At 34.6% G+C, this 12,500-nt stretch overlaps 2 protein-coding genes across 2 annotated transcripts in view; one reads left to right on the forward strand and one right to left on the reverse strand.

Annotated features, from left to right (window-relative positions):
- Positions 1–915, forward strand: part of LOC120551177 (ras-related protein Rab-8B) — a 10,159-nt gene extending 9,244 nt beyond the window's left edge. Inside the window, exon 9 of the mRNA XM_039788394.1 lies at positions 745–915. Within this exon, the coding sequence (XP_039644328.1) occupies positions 745–837 (93 nt within the window). The 3' untranslated portion in view covers positions 838–915. The remainder of the gene's footprint in view (positions 1–744) is intronic.
- An 11,071-nt stretch (positions 916–11,986) lies between these two features.
- Positions 11,987–12,500, reverse strand: part of LOC120551575 (puratrophin-1-like) — an 18,612-nt gene continuing 18,098 nt past the window's right edge. The window contains exon 8 of the mRNA XM_039789063.1: positions 11,987–12,132. Within this exon, the coding sequence (XP_039644997.1) occupies positions 11,987–12,132 (146 nt within the window). The remainder of the gene's footprint in view (positions 12,133–12,500) is intronic.

The following is a 12,500-nucleotide window of genomic DNA, read 5'->3' on the forward strand; positions in this document are numbered from 1 at the left end:
GAGGGGAGGGAGGAGAGAGAGAGGGAGGGAGGGGAGGGAGAGAGAGGAGAGAGGGAGGGAGAGAGACAGAGAGAGAGAGAGAGAGGGAGGGAGATGGAGGGATGGAGAGAGAGAGAGGAGAGAGGAGAGAGAGAGGGAGGGAGAGGAGAGAGGAGGAGAGGAGGAGGAGAGAGAGGAGAGAGGAGGAGGAGAGGGAGAGAGAGAGAAGAGGAGAGGGAGGGAGGAGAGAGAGGAGGAGAGAGGAGAGAGAGGAGGAGAGGAGGATGGAGAGAGAGAGGAGGGAGAGAGGAGGAGAGGAGGAGAGAGGAGGAGAGAGAGAGAGGAGGAGATGGAGGGAGGAGAGGAGAGAGAGGGAGGGAGGGAGAGAGAGGAGGGAGGAGGAGGAGAGAGAGAGAGGGAGGAGGATGAGAGAGAGAGGAGGAAGGAGGAGAGGAGAGAGAGAGGAGAGAGGAGGAGGAGAGAGAGAGAGAGAGAGAGAGAGAGAGAGAGGAGAGAGAGAGAGAGAGAGAGAGAGAGAGAGAGAGAGGAGAGAGGGAGAGAGAGGAGGGAGAAATTTTTTTTGGAGGAGGACCGAGAAGAGGCGGGAGGGGGGGGGGAAGGGGGGGGGGGGGGGGGGGGGGGGGGGGGGGGGGGGGGGCTCTTGTCTCCCCGACCGCCCGCCCCCCCTCGTTTTTTTTTTTTTCTTTTTCCTCCTTTCCCTCCCTCCCTCCCTCTCCATCCCTCCCTCCTCCCTCCCTCTCTCAGAACGACAGCAGCCCATTGGTTGGAGGAGGAGGTCAGGTTAAAATCACTGAGTCTCGCTCCAAGAAGAACTTCTTCAGGTGTTCTCTGCTCTAGATTTCTTCTTCTTCTGTTGCTCCCTGACGGCCCAAATGCACTGAAAGAAGAAGAAGAAGAGGGAGGAGGGAGGAGGAGGAGGAGGAGGAGGAGGAGGAGGAGGAGGAGGAGGAGGAGGGAGGAGGGAGGAGGAGGAGGGCTTGTTTCTATTTCTTACCAAAGTTTTGTCTATGAAGTTTTTTTATCTTCTTTAAATCCAATCAGAGGAATCTGAAACTGTTGAACCAAAGACTGAACAATCTTCTGGAGATTATATAAATATAAATAAATATAAATATAAATAAATATAAATATATAAATATATATAAATATATATCGCTGTCATCTGTTACATTGGAGACACATTTATATTTAAAACACGCTTTGTTACTTAAATTAATCATGTTTCAGGTTTATTTCATCATAAAGCACTTTAAAATCAGACTTTACTCAGTTTATACCAAAGTGACACACACACACACACACACACACACACACACACACACACACACACACACACACACAGACACACACACACACACACACACACACACACACACACACACAGAGACACACACACACACATACACACACACACACACACACACAGAGACACACACACACACATACACACACACACACACACACGCTGAAGAATGTCCAAACACACACACACAAACACACACACACAAACACACACACACACACACACAGAGACACAGAAATATACACACACACACGTACAGAAATATACACACACAGAGACACACACACAGAGACACACACACACACAGACAGAAATATACACACACATACACACAGAGACACACACAGAGACACACACACACAGAGAACACACAGACAAACATCCATTCATTCATACATATATACATATACTGGTCCAGTATTAAGTACTTACATACACACCCATGTAGGGGGCGTGGTTTAACCATAGAAAGAGGCGGGGCTTACACACAGGATGGGGCGTGGTTTAACCATAGAAAGAGGCGGGGCTTACACACACGATGGGGCGTGGTTTAACCATAGAAAGAGGCGGGGCTTACACACAGGATGGGGCGTGGTTTAACCATAGAAAGAGGCGGGGCTTACACACACGATGGGGCGTGGTTTAACCATAGAAAGAGGCGGGGCTTCTCTAGTTCAGTTTAGCTTCTGTTTGTGTTTTTGATGAAATAACGGTTAATAAGTTTTTTGATCTCGTTGCTTTAACTTGAAACCACTCGAAGGGAAACTTTTTTAAGAAGTTTTATTTTTTATTTTTTATTTTTTTTTTAACATTTCAGAGGAATTTGTTTGAATTCTTATTTTTGTATTTCATGTTTAAAAAGAGTTTTATTCATATGCAACTGTTTTATTATTTTAATAGTTTCTGCTGCCAGAAGAATCAGAGATTAATTCATTATATTATATAATAATTATAATTAAATGTTTATTTTCTGTGCTTTTGAGATTTTGAAGGAAGATAAAATGTAAAATGTATTTTGTACAAACGTTGTGAAACGTGTTTACAGACTCACTGCAGCAGTATTATTAATAATAATATTGTATATTAACCCACTTCCTGTTTCTGAGACTGATCACAACTGACATTTATGAAAAATCTTTTATTTTGGAGTTTGTCAGGAGAATAAAAGAAGCTCTTATTGTGAAAACCAGTTCAACTTTTAACCCTCTGTAATATTCTTTCCATTTCCTGCTCTGTGATGTCATCGCAGCAGCTGATTGTAAAATAAACAACTTTTTCTATTGTTTGTCTGGTTTCTGTCTCTGAGTCTCTAAACTCTAAAATCACTGTTTACACATATAATATTTATATATATATATGTGTATATATATATATATATGTATACTTTTTCATAGTATGGTATATTGAAAAAAGTCCCCAAAAAATAGTCCCAAAAATAGTCATAGTATAGTATGTCAAAAAATAGTCCCAAAAATAGTCATAGTATATTTTGTCGAAAAAAGTCCCCAAAAAATAGTCCCAAAAATAGTCATAGTATAGCATGTCGAAAAAAGTCCCCAAAAAATAGTCCCAAAAATAGTCATAGTATAGTATGTCGAAAAAAAGCCCCCAAAAAATTGTCCCAAAAATAGTCATAGTGTAGTATGTCGAAAAAAAGTCCCCAAAAAATAGTCCCAAAAAAATAGTCAAAGTATAGTATGTCGAAAAAAAGTCCCCATAAAATAGTCCCAAAAATAGTCATAGTATAGCATGTCGAAAAAAAGTCCCCAAAAAATAGTCCCAAAAAAATGGTCAAAGTATAGTATGTCGAAAAAAAGTCCCCATAAAATAGTCCCAAAAATAGTCATAGTATAGCATGTCAAAAAAAGTCCCCAAAAATAGTCATAGTATAGTATGTCGAAAAAAAGTCCCCAAAAAATAGTCCCAAAAAATGGTCAAAGTATATGGTCGAATAAAGTCCCCATAAAATAGTCCCAAAAATAGTCATAGTATAGCATGTCGAAAAAAGTCCCCAAAAAATAGTCCCAAAATAGTCATAGTATAGTATGTCAAAAAGCCCCCCAAAAAATAGTCCCAAAAATAGTCATAGTGTAGTATGTCGAAAAAGTCCCCAAAAAATAGTCCCAAAAATAGTCATAGTATAGCATGCCGAAAAAAGTCCCCAAAAAAATAGTCCCAAAAAATAGTCAAAGTATAGTATGTCGAAAAAAAAGTCCCCATAAAATAGTCCCAAAATAGTCATAGTATAGCATGTCGAAAAAAAGTCCCCAAAAAATAGTCCCAAAAAAATGGTCAAAGTATAGTATGTCGAAAAAAAGTCCCCATAAAATAGTCCCAAAAATAGTCATAGTATAGCATGTCAAAAAAAGTCCCCAAAAAATAGTCCCAAAAATAGTCATAGTATAGTATGTCGAAAAAAAGTCCCCAAAAAATAGTCCCAAAAAAATGGTCAAAGTATAGTATGTCAAAAAATAGTCCCAAAAATAGTCATAGTATAGTATGTCGAAAAAAGTCCCCAAAAAATAGTCCCAAAAATAGTCATAGTATAGTATGTCGAAAAAAAGTCCCAAAAATAGTCATAGTATAGTATGTCGAAAAAAAGTCCCCAAAAAATAGTCCCAAAAATAGTCATAGTATAGTATGTCAAAAAAAGTCCCCAAAAAATAGTCCCAAAATAGTCCCAAAAATAGTCATAGTATAGTATGTCGAAAAAAAGTCTCCAAAAAATAGTCCCAAAAATAGTCCCAAAATAGTCATAGTATAGTATGTCGAAAAAAAGTCCCCAAAAATAGTCCCAAAAATAGTCCCAAAAATAGTCATAGTATAGTATGTCGAAAAAAAGCCCCCAAAAATAGTCATAGTATAGTATGTCGAAAAAAAGCCCCCAAAAAATAGTCCCAAAATAGTCATAGTATAGTATGTCGAAAAAAAGCCCCCAAAAAATAGTCCCAAAAAAGTCGCCAAAAAATAGTCCCAAAAATAGTCATAGTATAGTATGTCGAAAAATAGTCCCCAAAAATAGTCATAGTATAGTATGTCGAAAAAAGCCCCCAAAAAATAGTCCCAAAAATAGTCATAGTATAGTATGTCGAAAAAAAGCCCCCAAAAAATAATCCCAAAAATAGTCATAGTATAGTATGTCGAAAAAAAGTCCCCAAAAAATAGTCCCAAAAAAATAGTCCCAAAAATAGTCATAGTATAGTATGTCGAAAAATAGTCCCCAAAAATAGTCATAGTATAGTATGTCGAAAAAAAGTCGCCAAAAAATAGTCCCAAAAATAGTCATAGTACATTATGTCAAAAAATAGTCCCAAAAATAGTCCCAAAAATAGTCATAGTACATTATGTCAAAAAATAGTCCCAAAAATAGTCATAGTATATAGTATGTCGAAAAATAGTCGTCGAAAAAAAGCCCCCAAAAAATAGTCCCAAAAAAGTCGCCAAAATATAGTCCCAAAAATAGTCATAGTACAGTATGTCAAAAAATAGTCCCAGAACAAGTCGCCAAAAAATAGTCCCAAAAATAGTCATAGTATAGTATGTCAAAAAATAGTCGTCGAAAAAAAGTCCCCAAAAAATAGTCCCAGAACAAGTCCTAGTGCAATATGTCCCCGTAACGTCCCGTAGTTTTGTGCCCATATTTATGTTATTATGAATTATTATATATTCTGATGCTGCGGTGATTTGCTGTAGCGACTTCCATCTCTACATCGTTATCGTCTGTTGTTTAAACCGTACAGATCGTCACAGACAGCACCCGATATAAGAACCACGCAACACTTGCTGACGTTTACTTACTGAAGAGGAAGAACCCCTTGGGACGAGCCTTCTCGTTTCCGAGGGGGTCCTCGAGTCCGGGTACAGAAACTGCCGTTGACCTTACAGAAATATATAATCCAATCCACTTTATTTACATAGCACGAGTTTAACAAACACAAGGTTTCCAAAGTGCTGCACAAAAAGATAAAACTAAATAAATAGATAACACAATAAAAGCACAGAGGTGCCCAATGTAAAGATAAATGCAATAAAAAACTATTAAAATTAAATTAAATAAGTAAACATCAATTAAAATCAGCAAATATGCAGATAACATCAACACTCTACCTGGTGTTAAAAGCCAAAGAGAAGAGGTGGATTTTAAGATCAGACAGAGAGGAGGCTAATGTCTAATGTGCCAACATGGCATCATGACTTTGGGTAAATATATACGCCACTTTCATAAAGCCAAATGGCGTGTTATTGTACGCCATTTTCAGCTATCCACGTGTATGATACACTCTATATACAGTCGAAAAGAGTCCCAAAAAAAGTCATAGTATAGTATGTCGAAAAAAGTCATAGTATAGTATATATTAAGTCATATATATTATATATTAAGTCATATATATTATATTATATAGTTATATATTAAGTCATATATATTATATTATATATTATATAGTTATATATTAAGTCATATATATTATATTATATATATATATTATATATTAAGTCATATATATGATGTTATATATATTATATAGTTATATATATTATATATATATATATATATTAACATATATATTATATATAATTATATATATTATATAATAAACATATTATATTATATAGTTATATATTAAGTCATATATATTATATAAAATATATAGTTATATATAAGTCATATATATTATATATATATATATTATATATTAAGTCATATATATTATATATATATATATATATATTATATATCTATACATACTATATAGACAAAAAAAAAAAACAAAAAAACCACCCCCCCCCCACAACACAACACAAAACCAAAAAACACAAAAAACACAAACACCCAACAAAAAACACAGAGAGAGACAGAGAGACGAGAGAGACAGACAGACACAGAGACAAGAGAGAGAGAGACAGAGACAGACACACAGAGAGAAAGAGACAGAGAGAGAGACACCACACAGAACACAAGAGAGAAACAGAGACAGGGGACAGACACACAGAGAGAGAGAGCACAGGAGAGAGAGAGAGAGAGAGAGAGAGACAGAGAGACACACACAGAGACACAGACAAAGAGAGACAGAGAGAAGAGGAAAGAGGAGAGAGAGAGAGAGAGACAGAAAGAGAAAAGAGAGAGAGAGAGAGAGAGAGAGAGAAGCAGGAAGAGAGAGCACAGGCACAGACAAAAACACACACACACACACACCCACACACACCCAACACACACACACAAAACAGAAGCACACAGAGAGAGAGAGAGAGAGACAGAAGAGAGAGAGAGAAGAAAAAAATAATAAAAAATAAACAAAATAATAAAATAAAGTTAAATAAGCAAAATAATAATATTATATATTAAAATAAGCAAAATAATTATATATTATATATTACGCAAAATAATAATATTATATATAGTTAAAATTAAGCATAAATAATTATATATAGTTATATATTACGCACAAAAATAAAATAAGTTATATATTAAGCAACATATTAAAATTAATTATATATTAAGCATAAAATTTAAAATTATATAAGTTATATATTAAGCATAAAATTAATAGTTATATATATTAAGCATAAATAATTAATATATATTATATAGTTATATATTAAGCATAAATAAATTATATTATATAGTTATATATTAAACAAAATAAATTATATATATATTATATAGTTATATATTAAGCAAAATAATTAATATTATATAGTTAAAATTAAGCACAAAATAAAGTTAAATACTACAAAAATAAAAAGTTATATATTAAGCATATTATTTATAAATTATATAATTAAATAAAGAAAGAGAGAGATACACACAGAGCACAGGAAGAGAGAATATATATAGGAAAATAAAGCAGAAAAGGAAAGAACAATAAATAGGGAGGAAAAGGAAAATATAATAATATAAGAGAAAGAAAAAGAAAAGAGAAAGAGAGAGACATAGGAAGAAGACAAGAAAAAAAGATAAATATATATATAAAAAAAAAAAAAGAGAGAAAATAGAAGAAGAAATAAAAAAAAATAACAAAAAAAAAAATATATAGTTATATATTAAGTCATATATATTATATTATATATTATATAGTTATATATTAAGTCATATATATTATATTATAGTATGTTTAAAAACGTCCAGCAGCCAGGACATGCTGCCCTCCACCCGACTGCAGTGTCAGTAGATGTGCCGGTCCGGTCCGGTCTGGTCCGGTCTGTTCCGGTCCGGTCTGGTCCGGTCTGTTCCGGTCCGGGCCGGTCCGCGGTGCGGCTGAAGGTCTGGTAGTTGGAGGCCAGTTCCCGGGTCTGCTGCTGGATCTGGTCTGCTGCAGGATCTTTTAGAATTACCGTATAGTACAGGAGAAGCTCACAGGCAGTTTGGACTTCCATTATCTGTTTAGGTTTAATGACTAATGTTAACTAGCATGTTAGTGATCAGTAATTACTAATGTTAACTAGCATGTTAGTGATCAGTAATGACTAATGTTAACTAGCATGTTAGTGATCAGTAATGACTAATGTTAACTAGCATGTTAGTGATCAGTAATGACTAATGTTAACTAGCATGTTAGTGATCAGTAATGACTAATGTTAACTAGCATGTTAGTGATCAGTAATTAGCCTGTGTCTATGTTATCTCCTTACATATACCTACGGCCTCCGTCTCTGTAAGATTGGGAATGATTGAGATTTCTCTTGGCAACAGCTACCAGAAGACTTCACACTTTCAGACAGGTTGCTCATGTCACATTTACGTCGTCTCTCTCAGTTGGAGGCTGCTCAGCAACTCAGCCAGCACCGGAAAGAGACTCTCATATATATATATATATATACTAATATATATATATTATAGTATATAATATATATATATATATATATATATATACTATAATATATATATATTATAGTATATAATATATATATATATATATATTATGTATATAATATATATATATATATTATATATATTATATATATATATATTATAGTATATAATATATATATATATACTATAATATATATATATATATAGTATATAATATATATATATACTATAATATATATATATATACACTATAATATATATATATATACTATAATATATTATATACTATAATATATATATATATACATAATATATATATATATATTATAGTATATATTATAGTATATATATATATTATACTATAATATATATATATACTATAATATATAATATATTATAGTATATATAATAATATAGTATATATATTATATAGTATATATATATTATAGTATATAATATATAATAATATAGTATATATAATATAGTATATATATTATATATATTATAGTATATAAATATATATATATTATAGATATATATATATTATATATATATATATACATAATATATATATATATATTATAGTATATATATATATATTATATATTATATATATATATATATTATATACTATAATATATATATATATATTATATACTATAATATATATATATATATATTATATACATAATATATATATATTATAGTATATAATATATATATATACTATAATATATATATATATATATTATAGTATATAATATATATATATATATATATTATATACTATAATATATATATATATTATAAGTATATAATATATATATATATTATAGTATAATATATATATACTATAATATATATATATATATATTATAGTATATAATATATATATATATATATTATATTATATAATATATATATATATATATATATTATATAATATATATATATATATATTATAGATATATATATATATATTATAGTATAAATAATATATATTATAGTATATATATATATATATATACTATAATATATATATATTATAGTATATAATATATAATATATATATATAATATATATATATATATATTATAGTATATATATATATATTATAGTATATAATATATTATAGTATATAATATATTATAGTATATAATATATATATATTATATATATATATACACTATAATATAATATATATATACTATATATATTATATACTATATATATATATATATATAATATATATATATTATAGTATATATATTATAGTATATATATATTATATACTATATATATATACTATAATATATATATATACTATAATATATAATATAATATAGTATATATAATATTATAGTATATATAATATTATAGTATATATATATTATAGTATATAATATATAATATTATAGTATATAATATTATAGTATATATATATTATAGTTATATTTATAGTATATATATATGTATAGTGGTATATATATATATATACTATAATATATATATTATAGTATATAATATATATATACTATAATATATAATATAATATGACTTTTTGTGACTTTCAGACAGAAACACGACAGCAGTAAAGTTTCCATTTGGAACAAACTCAGGTTTAATATTCAGTAACAAAAGAGACTTTATTTACACAGATGTACAGACAGACTGGGACCTGCTGGGACCTGTCCTCAGAGACAGACTGGGACCTGCTGGGACCTGTCCTCAGAGACAGACTGGGACCTGTCCTCAGAGACAGACTGGGACCTGTCCTCAGAGACAGACTGGGACCTGCTGGGACCTGTCCTCAGAGACAGACTGGGACCTGTCCTCAGAGACAGACTGGGACCTGCTGGGACCTGTCCTCAGAGACAGACTGGGACCTGTCCTCAGAGACAGACTGGGACCTGCTGGGACCTGTCCTCAGAGACAGACTGGGACCTGTCCTCAGAGATAACAGACTGGGACCTGTCCTCAGAGATAACAGACTGGGACCTGTCCTCAGAGTCAGACTGGGACCTGTCCTCAGAGACAGACTGGGACCTGTCCTCAGAGTCAGACTGGGACCTGTCCTCATAGTCAGACTGGGACCTGTCCTCAGAGACAACAGACTGGGACCTGTCCTCAGAGACAACAGACTCAGACCTGTCCTCAGAGAGACCAGACTGGGACCTGCTGGGACCTGTCCTCAGAGACACCAGACTAGGACCTGTCCTCAGAGACACCAGACTGAAACAGCAGATCAACTCAACAGCTTTATTTACACCCAGACTACCAGACCTGCAACTAACATAAATACTACTTCAGAAATCAGACAGAAAACCTAGACCTCATGGGGGACAGTCTGGGACCTCCATACTGCAGCAGGAAGGACTCGGACCTGCAGACAGACAGACAGACAGACAGAGACAGACAGACAGACAGAGAGACAGACAGACAGACAGACAGAGAGAGACAAAGACAGACAGACAGAGAGACAGACAGACAGAGACAGACAGACAGAGAGAGACTTTAATATCATATATAATGTGTGATGTATATATTAGAAAGCAGCAGAGAGAGAGACAGGCAGAGAGAGAGACAGGCAGAGAGGGTTAACTTACAGTCGAGTCCAGAAAACATTTTTTTTTTTTTTATTCCTTTTTTTTTCAAAAAACAGAAAAAAAAAAAAAAAAGAAAAAAAAGAAAAAAAAGAAAAAAGAAAAAAAAAGAAAGAAAAAAAAAAAAAAAGGAGAGAGACAGACAGACAGGGAGAGAGACAGACAGACAGGGAGAGGAAGTTAACATGTGAACAGATGGAGGAGAGCTGAACATTAGTCCTGTAGAGTTACATTACAGCGTTCTCTCTCAGTACTGGACCAGGTTCAGTCCAGAAGACCAGACCAGACCAGACCAGATAATATGAGACCAGATCAGATCAGATCAGATAATATGAGACCAGATCAGATCAGACCAGATAATATGAGACCAGATCAGATCAGACCAGATAATATGAGACCAGATCAGATCAGACCAGATAATATGAGACCAGATCAGATCAGACCAGATCAGACCAGACCTGGTCTCATATTATCTGGTCTGATCTGTGTGAGTGTGTGTGTGTGTGTGTGTGTGTATGTGTGTGTGTGTGTGTGTGTGTGTGTGTGTGTGTGTGTGTGTGTGTGTGTGTGTGTGTGTGTCTCTGTGTGTGTGTGTGTGTGTGTGTGTGTGTGTGTGTGTCCTGTGTGTGTGCGTGTGTGTGTGTGTGTGTGCGTCCTGTGTGTGTCTCCTGTGTGTGTGTGTGTGTATCCGTTGTGTGTGTGTGTGGTGTGTGTGTGTCCCTGTGTGTGTGTGTGTGTATCCGTGTGTGTGTGTGTGTGTGCGTATCCGTGTGTGCGTGTGTGTGTGTGTATCTGTGTGTGTGCGTGTGTGTGTGTGTCCCCTGTGTGTCCTGTGTGTGTGTGTGTGTGTGCGTGCGTGTGTGTGTCCTGTGTGTGTGTCCGTGTGTGTGTGTCCTGTGTGCAGTTCCAGGTGTGTGTGTGTGTCCGTGCGTCCTGTGTGTGTGTGTGTGTCGGGCAGGTGTGTGCGTCCGTGTGTGCGTGTTCCGTGTGTGTGTGTGTATCGTGTGTGTGCGTGTGTGTTCCGGTGCAGTCTGTGTGTGTGTCCTGTGTGTTCAGGTAGTGCGTCCTGTGTGTGTGCAGGTAGTCTCTAGGTGCAGGTTCTGTGTGTTCGGGTGTGTGTGTGTGTGTCTCTGGAATCGTGTGCGTGTCCGTAATTAGGTGCGGGTGTGTCTCGTGGTTCAGGTGGGTGTGTGTCTCCGGGCAGGTGTGTGGAATTAGGTGTGTGTCTCAGGTGTGTGTGTCTCTGTGTGTGTGTGTGTGTGTGTGTACTCACAGCTGAGATGAACTGGCTGTTGAGGTGTTTGTTGGAGGGGGGGGGGCGGGGCCCTGCAGGTGGGACGAGACGCAGCCGCTGTCTGAACCGGTGGAGCCGGACAGACACCGGGACGAAGAACCAGAACCAGAACTCTCTGTGGCTGAGAGACACACACACACACTGCTGTTAGACACACTGAGAGACACACACACAATAATAATAACACACAACACAACCCCAAGCTGTTAGATCACACTGAGAGAATCACATACACACACCGCTGTTAGACACACTTGAGAGACACACACACACAACACTAAGCTGTTAGCACACACCGAGAGAGACACACACACACGCTGTTAGATCAACACTGAGAGACACAATAACAATACACACAAACACCAACACACACCACCGCTGTTAGACAACACTGAGAGACACAAACACACACAACCGCTGTTAGACAAAAATCGAGAGACACAATAATAACACACACACTGCTGTTAGACACACTGAGAGACACACACA

Source organism: Perca fluviatilis, chromosome 21 (assembly GCF_010015445.1).
Source record: "Perca fluviatilis chromosome 21, GENO_Pfluv_1.0, whole genome shotgun sequence".
Lineage (NCBI taxonomy): Eukaryota > Metazoa > Chordata > Actinopteri > Perciformes > Percidae > Perca > Perca fluviatilis.